The sequence below is a fragment of the Danio rerio genome, chromosome 25, assembly GCF_052040795.2.
Source record: "Danio rerio strain M-AB ecotype USA chromosome 25, GRCz13ab, whole genome shotgun sequence".
Taxonomy (NCBI): domain Eukaryota; kingdom Metazoa; phylum Chordata; class Actinopteri; order Cypriniformes; family Danionidae; genus Danio; species Danio rerio.
The window spans coordinates 21570589-21595149 of NC_141045.1; the positions used below are offsets into that span (position 1 = coordinate 21570589).

Sequence of the window (24561 nt, forward strand, 5' to 3'; positions counted from 1 at the left end):
TGGTTGCTATTTTTACTTCTTTTTTGTACTTTTAATAATCATATATTTTTTATATTACATATTATATTGTTATAGGGCGAAGCAGTGGCGCAGTAGGTAGTGCTGCCGCCTCACAGCAAGAAGGTCGCTGGTTCAAGCCTCAGCTCAGTTGGCGTTTCTGTGTGGAGTTTGCATGCTCTCCTTGCGTTCGCAGGGGTTTCCTCCGGGTGCTCCGGTTTCCCCCACAGTCCAAAGACATGCGGTACAGATGAATTGGGTATGCTAAATTGTCTCTAGTGTGTGTGTGAATGTGTGTGTGGATGTTTCCCAGAGATGGATTGCGGCTGCAAAGGCATCTGCTGCATAAAAACTTGCTGGATAAGTTAGTGGTTCATTCCGCTGTGGCGACTCCAAATTAATAAAGGGACTAAGCCGACAAGAAAATGAATGAATGAATTATATTGTTATAACATGTTACACTTTTATGATGTTACAAATTTGTGTGACTAAAACCAAAAATACGATTATTTACATACAACTCTATAAATGTATGCATGGAAATTTGTATTTTAATTTAGATAAAAATATTTAATTACATTACAATGGGCCACAGTATATTTTAAGATGAAGAACAAAGGATCAGATCCACACAAAAAACTCAGAGAATAAGATACATTTAATTAATTAACAATAGATTTCCACAGATATTTAGCCCATCATTGAGTCTATTTATTTATAGTGTCTATGTGTAAATGTTTATATTTATTCAGTTTTTTATTTTTTATTTATTTTTTTACACAATTCTACACAGAAATTGTGAAAAATGTCCCCAGATTCTGTCTGGTCCTGGTAATAGGTACATATGGTAGCATGATTTCATACAAAAAATACAAAAAATTAAAACAATAAAGTATTGATTAAATCATTATACATTCACAATTTACAATAACATTTCACAGTTAAGATTTTTTTATTTTTTATTTTAACTGTGATGAGTAGATATTCAGAGAAAAGAATTGGTAAAGTTTAATGGAAAGTAGCTGTGCAGCACTGTCACTTCACACCAAGAAGTTTGCTGTTTCGAGTCCTGGCTGGGTCAGTTGGCGTTTCTATGTGGAGTTTGCATGTTTTCCCCGTGTTGGCATGTGTTTCCTCCAGGTGCTCTGGTTTCCCCTACAGTCTCATGTGATCCGTGAACTAAAGTGTGTGTGAATGGGTGTATGGGTGTTTCCCATTAATGGGTTGTAGCTGGAAGGGCATCTGTGTGTAAAACATTTGGGAATAGTTAATGGTTCATTCCTTTGATAAATAAAGGACTATGCCAAAGAAAGATTAATGAATGAATAGACAGTAGAAATATATGAGAACAGAAATTATAAAAATAGAAATTATATAGATAAAATATAAAACTTAGTAAATAATTACATTCTATATCATAATTACAACAAGAAAATATTATATGTAACACAGTGGCAAGATCTAATTTAGTTTGACATCAAATTGATTGTATAGATCAAAACATTCAAAAAGCGTTTATATATATATATATATATATATATATATATATATATATATATATATATATATATATATATATATATATATACATTTTTTTTTTTTTTACTTATTTATTCTTTCTATAAATGAAATCTAAAAGTGACAGGCTTATTATGACAACAGCTGCAAAACTTGGCCATGATGTCATTACGTTTCCCACAATGCCTCAGCAGCAAAACAACGCACGCGCCGTACGCATTTCTCAAGCGTCTCTCAAAGATGGCGGGTGTCCCCGATCCACTGGAAGATATGCTCTATTCCGAAGTGGACGAAAAAGCCGTCAGTGACCTCGTAGGCTCGTTAGAATCGCAATTAGGTGGACAAAACAAGACAGTCGGTCCTCAAGGCGACGCCAGGAGAGCTTCGAACGCGCTAAATCCACACTTGGGGAAATTACTGCCCGCCCAAGTAGGAACAACACTGGAGCAGCAGCAGCGGCAGCGGCAAGCAGAACGAAACCAGGAGGGAAACTCTCAAGAAAACGGTCCGGACAGGATACCGGCGTCCAATTGTGTCCCTGCCACCGCGAACCTGCCCGCGAACACTTCTGCAAATTTGGTTCCCGCCGCGAACCTGGCGCAATATCATTCATCAAATCCATCAACTTGTTCAAGTGACGCAGCAGCACCAACAGACTCTCATCCCAACACAAATCACATTGCGTGTGCTGTCCGGACGGTTCCCGCCAGAACACAGCCAGTGAACGGAAGCAGTAGCACGTTAAACTCTTCTGTTATCGCTTCTGCTCCTGCTTCTGTGAACGGTATTGACGTTGGTTCAGGTGGAGGTAGTGGTAATAAAAGCAACATGTCTGCTCCTACTTCTACAAATACTGCTTTTGTGCCCGCTCAGCCCAACAGCACACTGCCACATGCGAATGTGTCACTAGATAGTCAAGCAAATCCCACCATAGCACTGCACAGGCCTCCTAACACCATCACTAGTGTCGTCCACAACGGAGGTGACCCTAAAGTCTCAGGATTGCCCGTGCAGGGGGCTGCTCTTGTGCCCACCCCTGTGGCGTTCACAAACACTGAGCCCAAATCTGACCCTCAAAACCAGATTAAAGCCATCGTCCCGAACCAGCTCCCAGGGGCTCCTGTAGGGTTGCACCCCAGCACACCCACTCAAATAATTGTGTCGTCCAGTCCTGTGGTGACCTCACTTCCTGTGGCAAGCACCCCTTCTGCCCTTCCAAAGCCAACAGCAACTGCTCTTGTAGGACAGCCTACCACCCTGTTGAGACCTGCTACGCCCACTCAAGGGACACCAACTGCGACACCCCAACAGCGCCCGGGGGCTCCTACGACCCAGCTGATTGTCAGACCACCACAACAAACCACCATTCAGTTACCACCAGGATTCACCATACCACCAGGTAACCACTCAAGAATGAGTAGATGCACAGAAAGGGGTGTTTAGTTCACCCAAAGGTGAAATTTGTCTACTCTCATGTCATTCCAAACCCGTATGATGCGTACATTGGGGATGTATTTAGAGAAATGTGCATATTATAAAAGCCAGTGGGGTCCAAGACAACAACTCTGGACCCCAATTGACTTTAGTTGTAAAAAAAAGTTACAATAACATGTTTTTCAAATGTTGGCAGTCAGAGTCTGCTTTCTTTAATAGGAAGGATGAAACAAATGGGTTGCACAAATTCACAGAATTTCACCAAGTGACTGACAGAAAACGTCTTGGGTAGAAAGTGTTATTTGTAAAAATCCAAAATCAAACAAAAAGTGCTGAGGGGTAGCTTAAATAATGTGCCTGCACTCTTTGAGTAAGGGATTCATCAGAATAAACTGCAAAAATCAGTCCAAGGCACTCAAAGAATGTGGAAAATATATAAAAAAAGACATGGGGAGGCTCTGCCAGAGATCGGTGTTGGCCGATAATCACATTTAATGACTCGACCCGTACTCACTCATCTGGCAGATCCCATGAACCGATCGCAAATGTTTGCTTGTGTGTTTACAAACAGAGGAAGATGCATGTGCGCACCTGGGTTAAACAAAGCAGCTACTGCATGTATTTAGGCCTTTATATAAGAACTGAAAGTTCTGTTTTTCACAATATTGCAAGTTTACTAAAACCTGGCTGGAAATATTAGATTAACTTAAAAGTTCTATTTTTTAACACGGATACTAATAATAATGTAACTAGTAATTTACTCATTGCAATAAACAGTAGTTTATAGTAGGGCTGCACAGTTTACCGGTACTATAGTAGTATCATGATATTATGGGTTCAAAATACTGGCGGTGCCATTGAAGTTTGTAAACAGTATCATCATTAGCGGTCTATCTACATTAAATAATGTTGCATGTGGAAAAGTCACTAAAATGCTCACATGTTTGTGCAACAATAAACCATTTTATTTGAATAGTATGTGGAGCCCTTTAAGATTGCCAAACTCTGTAGAATATGCACATTTTATGGTAGGCTATTGCATATTTTTTAGAGCTTTAGTTCAAATGCACATCTGAATCGATTCATTTCTGATTTTGTTAATATGATTTAGTAGCTACAACAACCGTGATAATCTCTTAAAAAGAGTGACTCGCGTAGTGAAATGTTGAATCACTTTAGATTGTTACCTAATAAGACTGGGAAAAAATAGATAAACGAAATAGCAAAAGGAAACATTTTTGACCTTCATATAGGCTAATTTCGTTGGGAAAAAAAGTTCATTCGGTATAATTTGTATCTTTATTTTAATGTATTTTTGTTGGTCAGTTTTCTACAAAATAAACAAAAAGAATGAATGCATTTTAAGTGAAGTGAGGTGAAAATAATACTTTTTGGCCTTAAGAAAGTTATGAATTAAATTAACGTAGACTAATTATAACATAAAATATAGTATTTCTGTCAATTTTCTTTACAATTTGAGTTATGAATTACAGTATCGCAATACTACTTGATATTGTGATACTTCAGCTGGTATAGTATCGTAAGATTAATTAATGGTATCGTGACAACCCTAGTTTATAGGTCTATTTTCTTTTAGTAAGTAATGGATTTGTAGCTGTGCATTTTAACTTGTGCATCAAATATGCGCTCCAAAACCTTTTCTTGAGACGTGTTCACTCGTTCTTTCACCATTTGCAATGTTTCCAAATCGCATTGTTAGTGAATTTCTTACCTTTTTTTGTCTCTGCTGTTTAATATGTTCTATAAAGCTGCTTCTGACCATGACATGTTCACATCTAAATGGTTAAAAGAGACATGTTTTAGGGATTATATGCAGCATCCGTCATTTATTCTCTTGGGTAAGGAGAGATGTCTATTTAAGTATCGTACTTAGTGGGGAAATGTGTTTTTTTGCATCCTAAAGCTTGACGCATTACAATTCGGTACTTTGTATTGGTTGTTTACCATGACAAGGTAACTCTGCTCTGTATCGGCTGCAAAAATTCTGATTGGAGGATCCCTATAAAAAGCATTCATTGACATGGCTATTCCTTAAAACTGGGCCTCCACATTCTTTAAGTCTCTTGGACTGATTTTTGCTGTCTGTTATTTGTGTTTGGCTACACTATTACCAAGTGAACTAGCTTTTTCCTGCATCATTTGCTCGGATCACCTGAAATTTCCTATACATTTTTTTGTAGATTACTATGTTTTTCTTTAGCATAACATTAACAAAGACTTTCTGCTGAAAGTGTTGACCCTGGTCATTCAGAAAGTCAACAGCCCTTTTAATAGTAAAACAAACAAACGGGCAAAACAAAATGAATACCTCTGAATGCTGATGATACATTGAGGTCTGATGAAGCACAGCAAACTTCGAGAAACTAAACATTTACAGTAGCATTACCTTTAAACCTGTGTTGTAATGTTGTATGTTTTAGGTGTCACGCACACCAGATGATGTTCTAAATATGCTCAGGACAAGGCTTCTGCTGGTATCAGATTTTCTTGTTTCAATTATTTGCTTAAGTTATCATTACAATAAGGGCGAAACAGTGACGCAGTGGGTGGCATGATCGCCTCACAGCAAAAAGATCACTGGTTCGTGCCCCGGCCGGGTCAGTTGGCATTTCTGTATGGAGTTTGCATGTTCTCCCCGTGTTTGTGTGGGTTTCCGGTTTCCCCCACAGTTCAAAGACACGGGTTATAGGTAAATTGGGTAAGCTAAATTGTCCGTAGTGTATGTGTGTGAATGGGAGTGTATGGGTGTTACCCAGTGATTGGTTGCAGCTAGAAGGGCATCCGCTGCTTAAAACATATGCTGGATAAGTTGGCGGTTCATACCGCTGTGGCGACCCCTGATTAATAAAGGGACTAAGCCAAAAAGAAAATGAACGAATGAATGAATCATGATAAGCTGGTATAATAACAAAAAAATTTTAATAAGACAATTATTACAACGTTTTAAATGTGTTATTTAGCATTAACTAAGAAAATAACATCAAGATTGTTAAACTGATGTTAACAAATGGAACCTTACTGTACAGAGTTGAATAATAAAAAGGTTATTAATAGTCACAGAAATGTTAAGGTTTGAAAATTTGGTGCAACATCCACTGCCAATATAGCAATCTAAATACTCATTAATTTTCTATTTGGCTTAGTCCCTTCATTAATCAGTGGTCACCACAGCGGAATGAATTGCCAATTTATCCAGCATATGTTTTACACAGCAGATGCCCTTCCAGCTTCAACCCATCACTGGGAAACACCCATAAAAACTCATTCACACACATACACTATGGACAATTTAGTTTACCCAATTCACCTATAGAACATGTCTTTGGACTTGTGGGGGAAACCGGAGCACCCGGAGGAAACCCACGCCAACTGTAGTTTGAAGTGCCAACAATATTAACATTGTGCATATTCATTACCACAATAAATTGAATTATTGAAAATCAGAATATATCTACTCATGACTGTTTACCGAACATGTAAAGCTGCTGATTAAAGATAATAATGTTGTAAATAAGGCTCAGTTTCTTACACAAACTGATAGTTTCACTTTGTAAGACCTCAATGTATTGTTTAAAAGCCGTAGACATAACTTTTGCCTGTATGTGTTATTTTTGACCATCAAAGTGTGAATTTCTGTTGCATTTTGTTTATCACTCAATTTTCTTTAATATTTTGCTGAATGAAATGTAACTAAATGTTCATTTTTGGAAGAACTGTCCCTTTAAAAAGTTTATTTATTTTGTTAAAAACAAAGGGATGTATACTGAAGAATTTTGAAAAAAGCCATAGACTTCATAACACTTTTTGTTCCTTCCTACTATGCATGTCATTATCTGATTTATTTTCCCCCCAACGTTCTTTAGAATATGCTGTTTTGTGTTCAAAAGAAGAAAAAAATACATACAACTTTAGAACCGCTTGTGTGTGAGTAAATGGTGTGAAAAATTTCATTTTTGGGTGAACTGTCCATTTACTTGAACCCATATTAATGGTTTACTAAGCTTTTGACTTCAAGGCCCCTTGTTGTCCATAACAATAGCCATAGGGTTATTTGCTTTTTTATTTTTATTTTTTGGGAAATTTAGATTAAATTGTCTTTTACCTTTTTATAGCAAAATAAATGCACTACAATAATAAGCTAATAGCAATTAAAAAGTTATCTGATCGTAGTTATATGGATGTTTGCACAAGCTCTGCTATTCACTAGCCTCATGTTGACAGTTGCGGTTATTAACATTACACTTTTAGCTGGATTTTATTTGAGACCATAGATAAACTATGTTGAGCTTACTTATTATGACTAGTTTGTGTAACAGTTTATTTTGATGGTCCATCTATTGATAGCGCTCCTTCAACAGACATTTAACTGACTATAGGAAACTTTGCAAATACATGTCAATTTACACTAAAGCACAGGTGTCAAACTCAGTTCCATAAGAGCCGCAGCTCTGCACAGTTTAGTTCCAACCCTAATTAAACACACCTGATCGAACTAATTGAGTCCTTCAGGCTTGTTTGAAACCTACAGGTAAGTGTGTTGGAGCAGGGTTGGAACTAAACTGTGCAGGGCTTCGGCCCTCCAGGAAATGAGTTTGACACCCCTACACTAAAGTGTGACCCTAGTTTAAATTAATTGCTTTTCTTTAGATGAAATGTTGATATTACAATACAGATGGGTTATGTCAGGATTGTTCTGAACATTATTAGCATTTGTGATTTTGCTTGAGTAAACATCACAATCAGACAAAAACATAAAACAGCAAAACATCCTTCAGTCTACAGACTTTCAGACAAATTAGGGAAACTAGTCTTATTTTTGAAGTTTTGTGACTAACTGTTCACACATTGGCAATAAAAATGCTGTTTTTAAGAATTGTCATATGTTAAAGGAAAAATAGAACTAAATCAGAGCTTTTTTTGATGATGCAGCGACAGTGGAATCTTTGCATTTGTCTTCATTACATCCAATGGGATGTTTATGAAAAGTGTCACCAGTTAAAATTGTTTATTAAACATTTAGGAAAATGTAAGTACGCAAGTCTGCAAAATATATGAAACTGGTCTAATGTCAAACAGTATTCAGGTACAGAAATTTAATTATCATTTGAACAAAAAAGAAAAAATCACTGACTGCATATTCTTCATTATATAAATAATTCAATAAAATACTCTTTATTAAAGTTATAAATAGTACAATTTCTTGTGCCCAAATGCTTTAAACTCTCTTGAAATACTCACACAGTCACAGGCCTAAAAACACCTACAAATTAAACTTTTGCTCCATCATGCTAAAAATCTTCAGAAACTCCACAAATCTGGTGATCTGAACTGTTTTATATAACCCTAAGATAGCAGATGCTGAAACAATATTTTGTGCAGCCTTACTTTAAATTGCTACTGAAAAAAGTTGTTTTATCATATACAATATTTAAAATCTGTCTACTTCATTTATACAGGGTTTTCAGTATGCCTGGTTCATCTAAGAAAAAAAGTAACTTTTGAAAGGTGAATTGTAATAATAATAAAAAAGTATTATGAATTAACTGAGACAGAATAGGCTTTGGCTTGTTTTAATATTAGTGCTCCAAGAGACAACTAGTTAACCCTTGTGTATTGTTCAAATTGACTATCCTTTTGATATGTTCAGGGCTTGTTTTGCCTCATTGACTTTCATTATGACCACATTTTTTGATTGCGAAGCCATGACCCCAAATAATTATGCATTCATGATTGTTGGTGTTTTTCCAGTTGGTAATACTTTTCATTTTTACTGTTGATCACCAGTTGGCACCACTAACCCTTTAGATAGGCCTGTTCAAAAAGTGTGCATGCATAAACACACATACTGTGTTTACTATGTTGTGAGAGCTGAGCTGCTTATTTTATATTTTCTCAAACACATCAAGGTAAGTGCACAAAGGTTTCTCTCACACAAATACATACACACTATACTTCATATAATTAAATCATTTTAATCTAGAAACAAGCTTTTTTTGCATTGCTACTGATGATCAACAGTAAAAATAACAAATTTGACATTTTCTCAACGGGGGGAAAAAAGAAAAAGAGCAACAACAATGCATGATCATTTGGTGTCATGGCTTTGCAATTAAAAATAAATGTCCTTATAATAGTATTCAATGGGGCAAAAACAGCTACAACCGCTACGAAAGTGTACTAAATTTGCCAAGAGTGTTTTGTTGAATTCTTTTTAGATTTTCAAAGCATTTTCCCAAAATATTTGTCAAAATAACATTTGTCACCAAAAATCATTCTATTTGCTATAAGAGTTAAGTGCTGCTCAGTTTCTGTATGATTGATATATGATTTTGTGCCTGTGTCTTTCTGAAGGTATGGTGCTGGTCCGTACAGAGGCCGGTCAGCTGGCGTTGGTTCCTCAGCAGGTCTTGGCTCAGGCTAAAGCTCAGAACCAAAATAAAGGCACCCTGTCCCCGAGACCTGCTACACCCACTGCTGGAGCACCTTTCAGAGTCACCACACCAGTTGCCCAGGTAAGAGAAAGACAAATCTTGGTGGAAGTCAGCATTGTCTGCTTGAATAATATCTTGTCTACTGATTTAAGACAGTTGCATGCAGTTGCTTGGGCAGAAATTAAGGTTATAACTATTATCATCAGTGAATGTTAAAGAAAGTTTAAACCAGGATCTGTGTTGTATAAATAATAAAAATAAAAGAAATTCTCACCACAATGATAACAGTGGAACTGTATCTTTAAATTCAATCAATTACATTTTTTTTTCAGATTTAAAGAACTTGAGTTTACTGTAGTGCAGAGAGCTGATGGTGAACAGTATCATGCAAAAATTGAGATTAAGAGTGCTTTCACACCTGTGGCTGGTTCATTTGGTCCGGACCAAACGCAGCAGATGATAAATTGTAGCATTTTCTGGCATTTTTGGGTCCTTTTCACATCACACTGATTGCTTTAGTCCGAACCAGTTGAAAAAAAAAAATGCAGTTATGTGACCATCCACTTCACTCATTGGCCAGATGTTACTGAACGTGAACCTAAACTGCTTTTCGATTGGTCAGAATTAACGTGAGGAAAAATGCCAATGGAACTCCTGCAAGTAAACAACCTGGCAGACACAAAATGCTGCTTTTTACTATTGCGGGACGACAGCGCTGGTTGATTGTATCCCTGGTCATTGTATACTTTATAGTTTGTATACATCAGTTTAGACAAACTGTAAATTTTTGAGAATGAAGAGTGGCTGTGGCTGGAAAACTATGTTTTAATGCATTGCAAACGGCAAAGGCACATAGCAAGTCACTTCAGGAGGAGGGGTGAATTAATTTAGCTAAACTGCGACATGGTCATCTTCCGGAAAGATTACCAACGATCCATCAGGTGATGTTTTTCACTCACACTCTGTTTAAAATTGTTGGTAAAGCTCTGTCAACAAATATTTTTCCTCCACATCCCCTAATGCACAGTGCATTGGACTATGGCAACTGCATTAGTCTGAAAAAGCCCAGTACTTTTTGCAGTTAGGTCTGTTCTAGTTCGGATCATGTTCTCACCACAAATGAACCGCTCCAGGGTTCTTTTGAAAACACGTTTTGGTCCGCTTTTGGTGCAAACTCGAGTGTGATTGCTACATTCACACCTGCCTAAACGAACTGCACCAAGAGGGAAAACAAACTCTAGTGCTCAGTGCTCGGCTCAGTTGGCGTTTCTGTGTGGAGTTTGCATGTTCTCCCTGCCTTCGCGTGGGTTTCCTTAGGGTGCTCCGGTTTCCCCCACAGTCTAAAGACATGCGGTACAGGTGAATTGGGTAGGCTAAATTGTCTGTAGTGTTTGAGTGTGTGTGTGTGGATGTGTCCCAGAGATGGGTTGCGGCTGGAAGGGCATCCGCTGCGTAAAAACTTGCTGGATAAGTTGGCGGTTCATTCCGCTGTGGTGACCCCGGATTAATAAAAGGACTAAGGCAACAATAAAATGAATGAAAATAAAAAATAATTACAATTCATAGGAATAACATTTTTTTTCAACGGACTCCAGATAAATGTAAACGATTTTGAATAGTGAATAAACAATACAATTTGTTTTATTTTTAAGTGAACTTCCTTGAAAATGTGTTCATCTTTGTTTTATTTCTTGTGCTGCGTCTCAATTTGCATACTATCTATCCTAAGTATTCGAAAATAGAATAAGTATGTGACAAATTATATTATGTTAAAATGAGTTTTCCAAAGTTACAAGAATGCTCTTCTATTTCAGGTAAATATTCAAAGTGCAGATCTATGCTTGCGCTAACAATTACTATGCCCATAATACATTGCGAGTTGGACGTGAATTCATTTACAACTACAAAAATGGGTTAATCGTGTTAAGAAACTACAAACATGGCTGCAAAACCAACTGTTAAGTAAAGGCTTTGGTAAAGAAGTTTGAATGACTGTTAATTAATATCAAACCGATTGGAAAATATTCAAACCACATTTTCTGCTTTATATTTCATCTGCAACAACTATGTGCACTTTTATGAAGATGTGTTTGGCCATTAACTTCTGAATGCATAATTATGCCAACCCCTGAGGAGATTTCTCTGCATGAAAGAATGCAAATGGCAGATTAACCTGCTGCTGCTTCTTCAATACGATAGGAGCTTAAATATGAAGGAAATGTGGATAATGCGTTGAGATGATTGACAAGCATGTATTTGTGCAACATAGTGGTTCGCTAATGTAGTAGTATGTCCTAAAACTTAACATACTGGTACAAACTCAAATAGATGTACTTTTTCAAACGCAAATAAAGTACATATGTGTACTTTTTTATTGCATAACTCAAAATTGCAACAAAATTGATTAACCATAATTCTTGAAACATTTTGGCAACTAACTTGAAACTGACCTTGCATTACTTTTGTTTTTTGTAGCAGAAGACCGCAGTAGTAACCATTACCTCGGCTCAGAAGCCCACCACCACAGTCATCACAGCAGGAGCACGTGTGCAGCCCGCCCCACAGACAGTCCTCAAGCCCTCCGTGACCCCTCAGAGTCCTGTCACCCCCCCTGTCACTGTCTCAGCTAACAGAGCCCCTGTCCTCTCTCAGGTATTATTCATACCAATTTACACAACACTTACAAATGTGGAGCACATCAGCTCTAAGACAACCTGGCCAACAGCAATTCATCATGTTCATTTGGCAAAACAAGCTTTGGGTTTGTTTACATGGACGTCGGATTGTTATTCTACCAATAAAATGGTTAAGCTGTTTAGAAGTGTTGTTTTTAAAATGTTCCTTTCATGTGGCCTGTTTACATTTCATAATAATATATCTTTCCATCCAGAATTTCACACATCAATATAGTTATGTAGCACCATATGTCAAAGGTGCCATAGATTGTATTTATTCAATATGTTAGATTGTTCTCTAATAAATACATAATAGGTAAGTGGCTCAGATAAGTACTGAAATTCTTCAGAAACTGTTTTAAATGCCTCAGATTTGACCATATTTGGTATGCAAATGATTAGAAATAATCTCTGCAGCTTGTGTCAGTACTCGTTCACTCACTCACTCACTCACTCACTCACTCACTCACTCACTCACTCACTCACTCACTCACTCACTCACTCACTCACTCACTCACTCACTCACTCACTCACTCACTCACTCACTCATACACAGCATGATGAACTTGGAAATATACATGTAAAATAATCATACATGTATTACTTCATTATTTATAACATGCAGGTGCCTATTTTTTTTAATTAAAGTGGAAGAGAGGTGTTTTAGCTTGGAGTGAGTAAGGTATCTTTATGCCACCAGAGTAATCTAGTGTGCTCTGGAGTTGTTTTGTATGAAAAATAGACTAAATCATAATTATACTCAACAAAAGGGACAGAATGAGATGCCTTTGAAAGCTTTAACGTATATAAAAATACAGGCAGGAATTTATATTAACCTCTGGTAAAATAGATGAATGGTTTGAAGTTTGTTCATGTGCTTTCACTTTGGAAAAATTACAGTAAGAGCTGTGTGATATGACATGATGCATAAACGTGCATTAAACACTTACATTAAGCTGTTTAAATGCCTCTTTCCTTTTATTAAAGCATACATGTGTCTGTTGCCTCATCACAAACATATGCAGCAAATTTCACAATAAACACATTAAACTAACAAAATATAAACTTAAACAGATCTTATGTCTCATTGGAGAGGTGCAGAATACATTTTTAATCCCACTTATATATTCCACATTTTGCTTTTTGATGCTCCTTTTTAGCCTACCTGCCTCTCACATTTTCAGAGTAAGAGTCCTACAGACATGGTATGTTTAATATAACCTTAGATAAACTTAAAATAAGGTAAATAGATTATCATTGTTGTAATAGTTTGAGTAAGGTGTGTACATGCCTATTCTGCACTTCAGTAATGCGGCTATATTAGAAAACCTCATGTCCCAGAATTTAGCCAGATTAAGGTGATCAACAACTTTCTTTTTACTTTGAAGATTGTTAGAGTATTGTTTTAATCACATTAATATTACTATATTGTTGTCCATGTAAACTTACTGAGAGATCAAAAAAACCACACAGTGCTTTTTTCCATCTGTATGTCTGTTGGTGAGCTGTGAACTGGCTTTTAAATTAAAGCTCCTTTTTTATTTAACATCACTCTCATTGTTAAAAGATAAGGATGCTAATTCACTGTGTTATAACATTTTTAAATTTATTTTAGGAAATGCAAGAGAATGTAAAGAAGTGCAAGAACTTCCTAGCAACGCTCATCAAACTGGCATCCCATAATTCCCCCTCGCCAGAAACATCTCGTAACGTGAAAGCACTTGTACAGGATCTGCTGGTGAGTCTGTCATTTAGTATTAAAAAGTTTTTTGTTTTGTTTTTTATCACTAGTTGCCATGTTTTGAGTTAGCCATTTTATTATTGTTTGATTTGATATAAAAGGGTTGTTAAAACTATTTCTGACGTTTTTCTGCAATTGCAGGGCTCAAAACACATTTTTTTCTTTGTAAATTTATGTCATCTTATAAGAGAGTAAAAAAACTTAAATGTCAACTCAGAAAAAAAAAAGAAGTCAATTAACCGATGTCACTATAACCTGTGCTTTATTTCGTATTGGTTAATTAATCCTAAAGGCTTCTCAACACCGCGTTTCTGCTCGAAACAAATCTGCTGCAACTAAAAGTTATGCCAACTTTGGCTAGTTTGAAGTTCTGAGCTTATACACTGAGACTAATACCCACGCACACAGGACTAACTATAGCTGAGGCTATTACCTAAGGGCCGTTCACATATCACGTCTTTTACACGAGCAAGTTCGTTATTTCTAATGGAGGCGCATGGCTTGCGCATGTTTTCAGACGTCCTAGTTGAAAGAATGCTGCAAGCTTACCGCAACTGGACCGGTCAAAAAATACCAAACAACTTTTGTAATATAGTTGAACAAAAGTGCATTTCGGCAGCCTTTGACTACATTTGTTCTCTTTAAAAGTTAAATACTTGGCTAATATGTAGCTTAGATTTACATTAGACAAATAAAAAATTTTTTTTATTCATTCTTATTTTTAATTATTTATTAATTTATTTTCAGTGTAAAATTATTACTTGTGTTTAAATGACAAAAACTGTTTTTTCCACTTATTTTCACTTAAGTTCAAAGAGAAATGGACTATTATTGTTTTTATTAATATTTTGTGCTGTATTATATAGTTACTGAGCAGCAATAAATAACACTAAAATATAAAGGGTTTACATTTTTCTAAACTAGTAGTGTTTTAGAATAAATGAATGGATAATAATCATGTTAATCTTGAAACTGTGGTTATTCCTCAGACTATAATTGTACAACCAAAACCTATAATCGTTGCATCCCTATTTTGTACGTACGCCTGTCTCTGTGTCTATCTACATTATGTAAAATAGAATTACATACTTTTAATACTATAAAATGCAGAATGCAATAAAAATGTGTATTCACACACAATGCCACTTTTCCCATCTAAAATGTTGTTTAAAGCTTTGTAGCACGATTAATAGTGTAAAGTATTTAAAGTAAAACAAAAAAACTTTTTTTTTTACATTAACACAGTTAACTAACTTTAATACATTACACAATACATTGAATGTTAAATGAATGTGCATATAAAGTATAACACAAATATATTTGATCAAAGGGTAGTCTTTCTTTTTAAGCCCTGAATTGTTTCCTTCAAACTTTAAATGTGCATTGAAGTCTACAGTAGACGTAAAACAAACAAATCCTTTCATAAGTCATGCATGGGTGTTATTTGAAATAACTAATGTGCGTTTTGCCTCCTAAAATCTGCAAAGGATGCAAAAATTGAGCCAGAGGAGTTTACAAATCGCCTGCAGACGGAGTTGAAATCATCTCCTCAGCCGTACCTGATCCCTTTTCTCAAGGTAGTAATCAAACTTTTGTTATAAAACATGGCCTCATTTTTTTTTTTTTTTTTTAATTCGGAAATCTGAATGGACCACAATTAAATGAGAATTCTATCATCACTTTATGGCCAATCCTGTATGCCTTTCTTTTGTAAAACACTGGGAGATGTTTTGAAGAATTGACTTTCATAGTATAGATAGAAAATGCCTTGTAAGTCAATGTGTGTGAGAACTGTTTGGTTATTAGCATTCTCCAATACAAGTTTTTATTGACATGAGAGTGAGATGATGACTTGATTTTCATTTTTAAGTGTGAAATGTGTCCTTGCCTTTGTACAGAAAAGCCTGCCTGCTCTGCGTCTGACCCTTCTGAACTCTCAGCAGTCTTTAACTCAGCTGTCTCAGACCTCTGCTACAGCAGCAGCTCCTCTGCCGGTCAACACCATTAAAGCTCCGGCACCGAGCACGTTATCCACAACCATCAGACCCACCACTGCCCTCACGCCCGCCTCAGCACTGGTAATCTTGCTCTCCTGTCATTGGAATATATTGAATTATATATATTTTTAATGTTGCCATTGAAATTGCATTGTGAAATTGGAATCATTTTATTTAGTTTAAACAACAAAGTTTAGTCATTACTTCCTAAAGACCATTTAATATACTTAGTCTTACATGCAATTAATTTCATGTAAAAATTAAGTAGTTATTTTAAGAAAATAAACCAATGCCATAATGCTGTTATTTTTTTAAAGCTTTTAAATAAATGAAAAAAAAAGTAATTAAAAAAAATTAAACGGTTGAAGGCAAAATTATTAGCCATCCTGTGAATTTTCTTGTTATTTTTCAAAGTTCAAATATTATTTCCCAAGTGCTGCCTAATGGAGAGATTTTTATCCAACAATTTTTAAAACGTAATATTTTTAATAATGCTTTTATTTTGTATTTGCCATAATGACAGTATATAAAATTTTACTAGTTATTTTGCAAGATAACATAGTATTTTTAGATTAAATTATATTAGATTAGATTTAACTTTATTGTCATTACACATGTACAAGGCAAGGCAACCAATTGCAGTTTAGGTCTAACCAGGAGTGCAATGGCAGCAAGTGCAGGATATAGGTATAAGTTATGAAGTGCAATTATAAAAAAAATCTATGGTGATGTTTATAGATGGATGTACTATAAATATTATAAACAGATTGTATTAACTATGAACAGAGATTAACAATAGATTAATATATGTACAGGTTGCGATTAATAATCAGAAATATCCAGATAGATATGAACATTATTACAAATGTATATGTACAGTGGGTCTGTACAATTCCAAATGGATTAGTGCGATTAATATGTGTGATGAATATGTGCAATTTTTAAATGTGCAAATAATTAGTAATGGTCTTCAGCTTGAAGTTAAATTTAAATGTTGAACTAGGTTAATTAGGTTAACTAAACAAGTTTGGTTAATTAGGCAATCTGGACAACAGTGACTTTTTCTTTAGCAGTTAGCAGTTAGCAGTTAAAAATGGGGCTATTAATATAAAAGAAAATAATATAAAAAGGGCTAATAATATAAAAAATAATCAAATAAAAAATATAATAAAATATTTATTTAGCTCCAGCAAAATAATAAAAATTAGGGGAAAAAAAAATATATACAGTTAAGGTCAGAATTATTAGCCCCCCTGATTTATTAGACCCCGTTTATTATTTCCCTAATTTCTGTTTAACAGAGAATTTTTTTTCAACACATTTCTAAACATAATAGTTTTAATAACTCATTTCTAATAACTGACTAAATAATATTTGACTAGATTTTTTCCAAGACCCTTTTATACAGCTTAAAGGCTTAACTAGGTTAATTAGGTGAACTTGGCAGGTTAGGGTAATTAGGCAAGTTATTGTTTAACAGTGGTTTGTTCTGTAGACGGTCAGAAAAATTTGCTTAAAGGGGCTAATAATTTTGTCATTAAAATGGTGTTTAAAAAATTTAAAACTGCTTTTATTCTTGCCGAAATAAAAGAAATAAGTTTTTTTCCAGGAGAAAAAAATATTATCAGGCATACTGTGAAAAATTCCTTGCTCTGTTAAACAGTAATTGGGAAATATTTTTAATTTAAATAATTGCAATTTACAGAAGGGATAATAATTTTGCCTTAGAATTTTAGGATTTGTACTATGTAACAAAATGCAAGATGTTATTTTAGCTAGTTGCTGCTAATTTCCATTTAGTTTAACTTTACAATAAAAATAAATCCAGGCACATTAAAAATAGCAAACAAAAGCCATTAAAATGTATTATTTAAACTTTACAGTCAAATAAAATGAAATAAAAAGCATAAAAGCTCATTCAAATTGTATTACTTTTAATAAAAACATCTCTATTCACGCAATAATAAATTTAAGCCATGGAAGTAAAAAAGAACCTCAAATGATGGTGATTCAGACTTGACCAGAATACATTGTAATACATTTCTAAACTGTAGAAGAGTTAAAGTAACATTTTTGTGTACCACTGATTAACATTTGTAGACTTATTTTAATTTTTTGTCAGCAATTTTGTTGTTTGATTTATTAAAAATTGCATGAATATAATCTGTATTTTTGGGATTTTTTAAATGTAAATATAAGTTTATCTAAGCTTTATTAGCAAAGACTGTTTAAATAAAATCATTTATTTGATAAAAAACTTTTCAGAGCACATTTACAAACTTAATAAAAATCATCAAAAGTCCCACAAAAGTCAGCCAGCACTTGTCTACAATTTTTCATATCCTCTGTGTCCCCAGGCTGTCAAGAGGCCTGGAGTTCAGACAACTCCGACACGGATGCCGGTGGTGATTACACAGACAGTTCGTGCTCAAGGTAAGCTATTGAGAGACTTAATGAGCTTAGAGTCCATTTTAAACCCACTAAAGGAAAGTTATGGAGGCTTAAGTGCTCCTTTTCTCATGCAAGAGTCCAGTGAAGGTACCGCAGTATAATTGCAAGTTTTATTGCAGGTGCTATTGGGACACCCTTGCAAGTGAGGAGCCCCATGGGTGTGGCCATTCATGCCTCGGCCAATCAGAAACAGAAGCTCAATGACCCCGGAGGCGGGACTTTCAGGTAGCTTTTCTAATAGTCCAGTAGGTGGCAGCATTTCTCTAGATTTGCTGCTTGTTTCTTGACATTTGGGAGCTGAATATGATGATGTGAGAATGGGTGTGATGGAATGAAGTCAAGTTTGTCACTGTTTATTATTATTATTATGGTAAAGAAATTAAATAGTGAAAGATTTCTGAAATTTATTATACATTTAGTTTTTTTGTTGTTAATATTTTACTAAAATGTGTGTATATATTTAATTGTATTTATTTATGAATGTTTATATTTATTCATTTATACAAATAATAAAGTATTGTCACATTTTATATATATCTTATAAATTTTTATATCATATATATATATATATATATATATATATATATATATATATATATATATATACAGTGAGATTTTTTAAAAATGTTTTAAAGCTTATCCTGCTCACCAAGGCTGCATTTATTTTATTCAAAATAAATTGCTAAATTGTGAAATGTTATTGCACTATAAAATAACTGTTCAAAATTAGTTTATAATTTATTTTAATAATTTATTCCAGTGGTTTTAATGGGATTTTCAGTTTCATTACTCCAGTCTTCAGTCACATGATCCTTCAGAAATCACTCTAATATTAATTATTATTATTATTATAAATTGTATCATAAAATTGTAATAAAATTTAATAAAAAAGTATTATGAAAACTGTATAAATTTAATTATTTTTTAGTACAAAATAAAGGTTTTGTTTTCTGTGTATAAATATGTGACAGTACTTATTTGTAAAATGTTAAGAAAAAAAGTGTTAAGATTTTTTTCTTTATTAATGTTGATTCTTAAAATTGAAAACATGACAAATATTTAGAATATACAGTCATTAACGGTACTATATTTTTGGGTAGGTATTTTATGCAGTAGGATTACTACATACATAAAAAATTCTTGAAATTGGGAAAAAAGGACAACTATTTCAAATATACAAAGATTTTACCATACAACTGTGTATGTAGTAATTATGCTTCAGCATACAAATACATCTTAAAAATGTAATTCCAAAGCTTTAAATTAAAAATATTATGATAAAAAATTACTATATATTTATTCCATTTTTATACATATATAATTCCCAGCTTAATAATAGAATCATAAATTGATAATATTTGATAAAAATATTTGACAAAAATATTTAAAATTGTTAGATTTAAATATGTTATGATAATATACCTGTTTAATGCATGGAAAAACCCATCTTCTGTTTCCTCGGTTCATATCCACAGGGATGATGACGACATCAATGACGTGGCATCCATGGCTGGTGTGAACCTGAACGAGGAAAACGCCCGTATCTTGGCCACGGGTTCAGAGCTGGTGGGCACCCAGATCCGCTCCTGTAAGGATGAGGCCTTCCTTCCTGCCAGCCTGCTCCACAAACGACTCCTCGAAACCGGTACCAAATATTATAAGCCACCACAACACCCTTTCACACATACCGTAGCGGCAGTCTGGCAATGTGATTGTCAGGATCAGTTTCTCCTGGCAGGTTTACAGTCATAAAGAGGTTTAAGCTGCACCGCCACTGTGTGGGCAGTTAATATTCTGTCTAATTACTGTATCAGTGTTGACTGACGTTGTTTGAGGGCGGATCTTTCAAATGGGTGTGGGATTATGAATGGATTTAAACAAAAAGCTGATGAAAGCTGGCCCGATGAGACAGGAAACATGTGTCATTTCTTTTTATAAGCATCAGGATTCGGCTGCTTGATTTAAATGCCACACAGAGAGCTAATATTTGAAAGTATGAATAGATTACTAAAGGAATCTGCACATTAACACTTTGTATGACAGCTTAAGAAACGCTGTATAATTAAGGTAATTTCTTCGCATGCATATAAAGAAAAAAGTAACTGTGTGTATGAATAACGTAAATGTATTTTAAATTGTAGTTTAAATATTATTTCAGTAATTCAGTCACATGACAGAACACAGTGTCTCGTGATCCATTGGAATTAAGTTTTATATGATGATTTGATCCCGCAAATCAATGTTGGATAAGTTACTTTAACAAAGATATTAATTACTAATTATATCTTAGAAAAGAAAAACTGATTAAATTTCGCAATAAGTAGTTTAATTTCTTGACTCCGTATTACTTAATCCTTAAAATTCAATGCTTAGGCAGTGTAAATTAAACTTTCAGTTGTTTACATTTAAGTCAAACATAGTCTTTAGGTTTATTAAAAAAAAGACATTTTTATAACAAACCTACCTTTTTTTAAAGTTAGCAAAAAAAAGCTAAACACTTATCAAATCCTAAATCAGGTGTTCTCAATGTCTACATTAAAGTTTCCAAATCTGAATTTTCATTAAGGTCAAAGGTCCAGAACAATTGATATTACATAACTTGTTTTAATAAACATCCATGCTTCACTAGTCAACACTACTTATTTTTCTTTAAATAAAGTGGCATTTGCATTCAAAACACATTAATACAATGCATATGTGGCAAAACCACTAATATAATAGAAGTGCATTTTTGTACAAAATGCAACAAAAGGTAGGCCCAATAGTATCTAGATGCAGCCATGATGATGATAGCTGAGGTTGCATATCTTAGAGATGTCAATGTCAGACACAATACGCTCAATGGAGCGAGTGACGTTAATGTAAGGGGTAGGGTTAGGTGCGTGCATTAAAAAGCATTGCAATCAGGCCAACTACACCAGGTCTGCATACAGACCTCTTTTCAAAAATTGAAAAATACAAAAGGTGTGTAAGGGTGCTTTCACACCTGCCTTATTTAGTTCGATTGAATCACACTAGAGTTCGTTTTCCCTTTTGGTGCGGTTCGTTTGGGCAGGTGTGAATGCAGCAATCGTACTTAAGCGCGCACCAAAAGCAGACCAAATAAGCGTACCAAGACCTGCTTGAAGAGGTGGTATCGGTACGCTTTTAAAAGAACCCTGGAGCATTTCGTTTGTGGTGAGAATGTGATCCATACTAAAACAGGTCCAACCGCAAAAAGTACTGCGTCTTTTGGACTAATCCAGCTACCATAGGCCGATGCGCTGTGCATCATGGGTTATGGAGGAAAAATATTTGTTGACAGCGCTTTACCAACAGAGAAAGGGGAAAACATTACCTGATGGATCGTTGGTAATATTTCCGCAAGATGACCATGTAGCAGTTTAGCTAAATTAATTCATGCCTCCTCCTGAAGTGACAAGCGATGCATTAAAACACTGTTTTCCAGCCGCATCCGCGCTTCATTCTCGAAATGTATAGTTTGTCTAAAGCAGGCATACAATCAGTCAGCGCAGTCGAGACAACAAAAGGACATTTTTTTTGTCTGCCGGTTTTGTTTACTTGCGGGAGTTCATTTGAATTTTCCCGCATGTGAATTCTGACCAATCAATAAGCAGTTTAGGAAATATGTTCAACAACATCTGGCCAATGAGAGATGTGGATTTTGTCAGATGACTGCATTTTGGTTCAATTCAACTGGTTCGGACCAAAGCCAGCAGTGTGGTGTGAAAACGACCCAAAGAAGGCAGAAAATGCATCATCAAAATGTATCATTTATTGCCTTTGGTCCGGACCAAATGAACCGAACCACAGATGTGAAAGCGCCCTCAAGAACACTTTGTGTTGTAGTTTTGCGGTCCTTATATATGCATTTTGTGGATACTGTCATTCAAAATGTTCGTGATTCGTTTCATAGTGGTGTTTCACATTTCCACTCTTTACTCTGATTGTCTCATTACAAGTCAAGCAGGATGGCTTTGTGCTGGCTTGTTTCAAAATAAACACATACTTATCTGTCTATTCAGCTTTAAACTGTCAATTCTCTTCATCAGGTTTTCTTTTCTGTGAGACCGTCATCTTCCTCCATTCAAATGATCGCTTTGTGCTGTTAAAGCAGGTGCGTGCGTGATTAGTCCGCTCAATCACGTGAAGCCTCGTATGATCACTGGATGTAATGACAACAGTCACGCTGGAAAACTTTTTATTAATATTTTCTCTTTCATTTCTTTCATTTTCTTTTATTTTTAAACATGTTTTTGAAAAAATAACATTGAGATTTCTTAGTTATAATTAATTGTAATCAAATCACTTAAAGTGTTAGGAAAGAGATTTAGGTTGTTCCCAATAATTTTTTTCTATCAATTAATGCTGCTACTTTGACATTTAACATCAAAGAATCCTGAAAAGGAAATGAACGTCTGTATCCAGAGAAATATAAAGCTGATAAGATTTTAAAGCATTGATATTACAAACCATTATTATATAGAGTATAAAAGGAATATTAGTAATAAGAGTAGCAAACCAGCATATAGCACATATTTCAATGTGGTCATGTCATTGGCCCGTGAACATTTCCTGCTTGTTATTAAACTATTTCATAACTTTAACAATAGGCAATTCAATCATAAATTTACGTTAAAACAGCTATCATAACATTATTTATCAATATGTGGCTCTTTTTGGATTCTGGGAAGCTGTAGAAGTTAAAAATGTAAAACGGCAAATACGTTGGGACCATTGTTGTTATTTACATCCCTCAAAATGGTCTACAGACATTAGTTGGTAAACTTAAAGCCAAGAGAATCGGAGAGTACAACAAATGTATTTTTTACTATCTTATTTGCTGAAATAATAAAAGTAAAACACCACAACGGTGTTATCAAGACTTTCAGAAAAAGGGAAAAACTACTGACGACAGCCAGAGAGGAGAAGAACACTTATTCTCAGCCCCATAAACACTGCATTAGGAACATCTCGCATAATCGGTAGCTAGTTTTTTATAATTTGTTACATATATAATAGTTGCATATAAATGTTCATATGTCATTTTTAAAAATCAAAATATTATAAACTTTCAAGGATTCTAGATTATGATGACCGTCTGGTCCATTATTTGATTTCTGACGGGGCATGTGACATTGAAGACTTTAGTAATGATGTTGAAAATTCAAAATCAATGTTATAGGAATGATTCAATTAAAAAAAAAAATTAACTCAAAAGTAAACTTTAACTAAAGTCATTTTAATTTGAAGTAATATTTCACAATTCTACCATTTTTATTGTATTTTTGTATAAAAATGCAGCTGCTATAAGCTGATAAGACTTACTAATCAAATAGTTTCTAAGTATAACCCACCATTACATAAAGATCTGTTGATTGATATCCCTCAATCCTTTCTTCTTGATCTCCACCAAAGACTAGTCCTCTTTCTAGTGCACTAGAGCTGGTCACTCACTTGCTCAGTCATCATAATGAATGCCCTGTGTGTGAGCTCAAGGGCTCCTCAATCTGTATATGAGTACTTTATATGCCGTCTTCTGATGGCTCGCTGTTAGTCTGCTATGTGCTGAAATGAAAGGTTGCCTCGGGCCTCTTCCCTGACAAGGTCACTTGCTTGCACACTCAGAATGTCCCTGCTTAAACAAACAATGCACATTTTAAGCACCAGATGGATTTAGATCGACATACCTGCACATTCTACATGTAAACAAATGTCATAATCTGCTTTTTGTGAAGAAAATGCTTGCCTGAACCTAACGAGTAGCTGTGTTTGAAATGGAATGCTAGTTAAGTTGGTACTATTTTAATTTGCACAACCTTTAGAAAAGGACATTCTATATAGTATAAAGAGGGCTGCGTCTCAAATCGCAACTTCCCTACTATGTACGTAGCTTGTGAAAAACAGTGTGTGAGCTGAGTAGTATGTCTGAATTTATTGTATTTGAAAAGCCATATGCGAGAAGAACTTGGATGAACGACTATTTCAGCTGAGATTATGAAGTACTCGTCCAATAGACTTTATCCCATGATGCCACGCGAGAAAAATGATGAATAGGCGCAACGGATGCTATTAGGTCATGTGATAAAGACAAATGGTGAATGTAGAACATCGAATTCCACTTCTACTATGCTCCTACGTCTAGTGTGGCACTCTTACGTTCAGTGTTTTTTTTATATTTCTGATTGTTTAGGTTGCACCGTAGTCCTGCGAGGAACAAGATTTGATTCAACTTTGTTCACAAATGGACGCTCTTTGAATAGAAAAATTAGTAAAATTTACATTAAAAAATTACA

General features: G+C 34.8%; 1 protein-coding gene and 1 long non-coding RNA gene across 5 annotated transcripts in view; one reads left to right on the plus strand and one right to left on the minus strand.

Moving 5' to 3' along the window:
* The first annotated feature begins 1649 nt into the window (after positions 1 to 1649).
* si:dkey-219c3.2 overlaps positions 1650 to 24561 on the plus strand; it is an 84707-nt gene continuing 61795 nt past the window's right edge. The window contains exons 1-9 of one of the 3 annotated variants that reach the window (XR_015526473.1): positions 1650 to 2914; positions 9322 to 9482; positions 11877 to 12053; positions 13692 to 13814; positions 15305 to 15394; positions 15716 to 15895; positions 18172 to 18247; positions 18385 to 18490; positions 19741 to 19910. Coding sequence is in view for 2 of the 3 variants with exons in the window: in XM_087312257.1 (XP_087168383.1) it covers positions 1756 to 2914; positions 9322 to 9482; positions 11877 to 12053; positions 13692 to 13814; positions 15305 to 15394; positions 15716 to 15895; positions 18172 to 18247; positions 18385 to 18490; positions 19741 to 19910 (2242 nt within the window). In the remaining variant the exon portion in view is untranslated. The remainder of the gene's footprint in view (positions 2915 to 9321; positions 9483 to 11876; positions 12054 to 13691; positions 13815 to 15304; positions 15395 to 15715; positions 15896 to 18171; positions 18248 to 18384; positions 18491 to 19740; positions 19911 to 24561) is intronic. The other 2 variants (XM_087312257.1, XM_087312258.1) reach the window with 2 other exon arrangements.
* Positions 1732 to 9341, minus strand: LOC147837689 (uncharacterized). Of its 2 annotated transcripts, none has more exons than XR_015526487.1 (3): positions 7576 to 9341; positions 6335 to 7375; positions 1732 to 5333 (listed from the first exon to the last, which is right to left on the minus strand). It is a non-coding gene; the product is annotated as an uncharacterized LOC147837689 (long non-coding RNA). The 2 variants fall into 2 exon arrangements; XR_015526488.1 differs by having other exon boundaries at positions 3784 to 5191.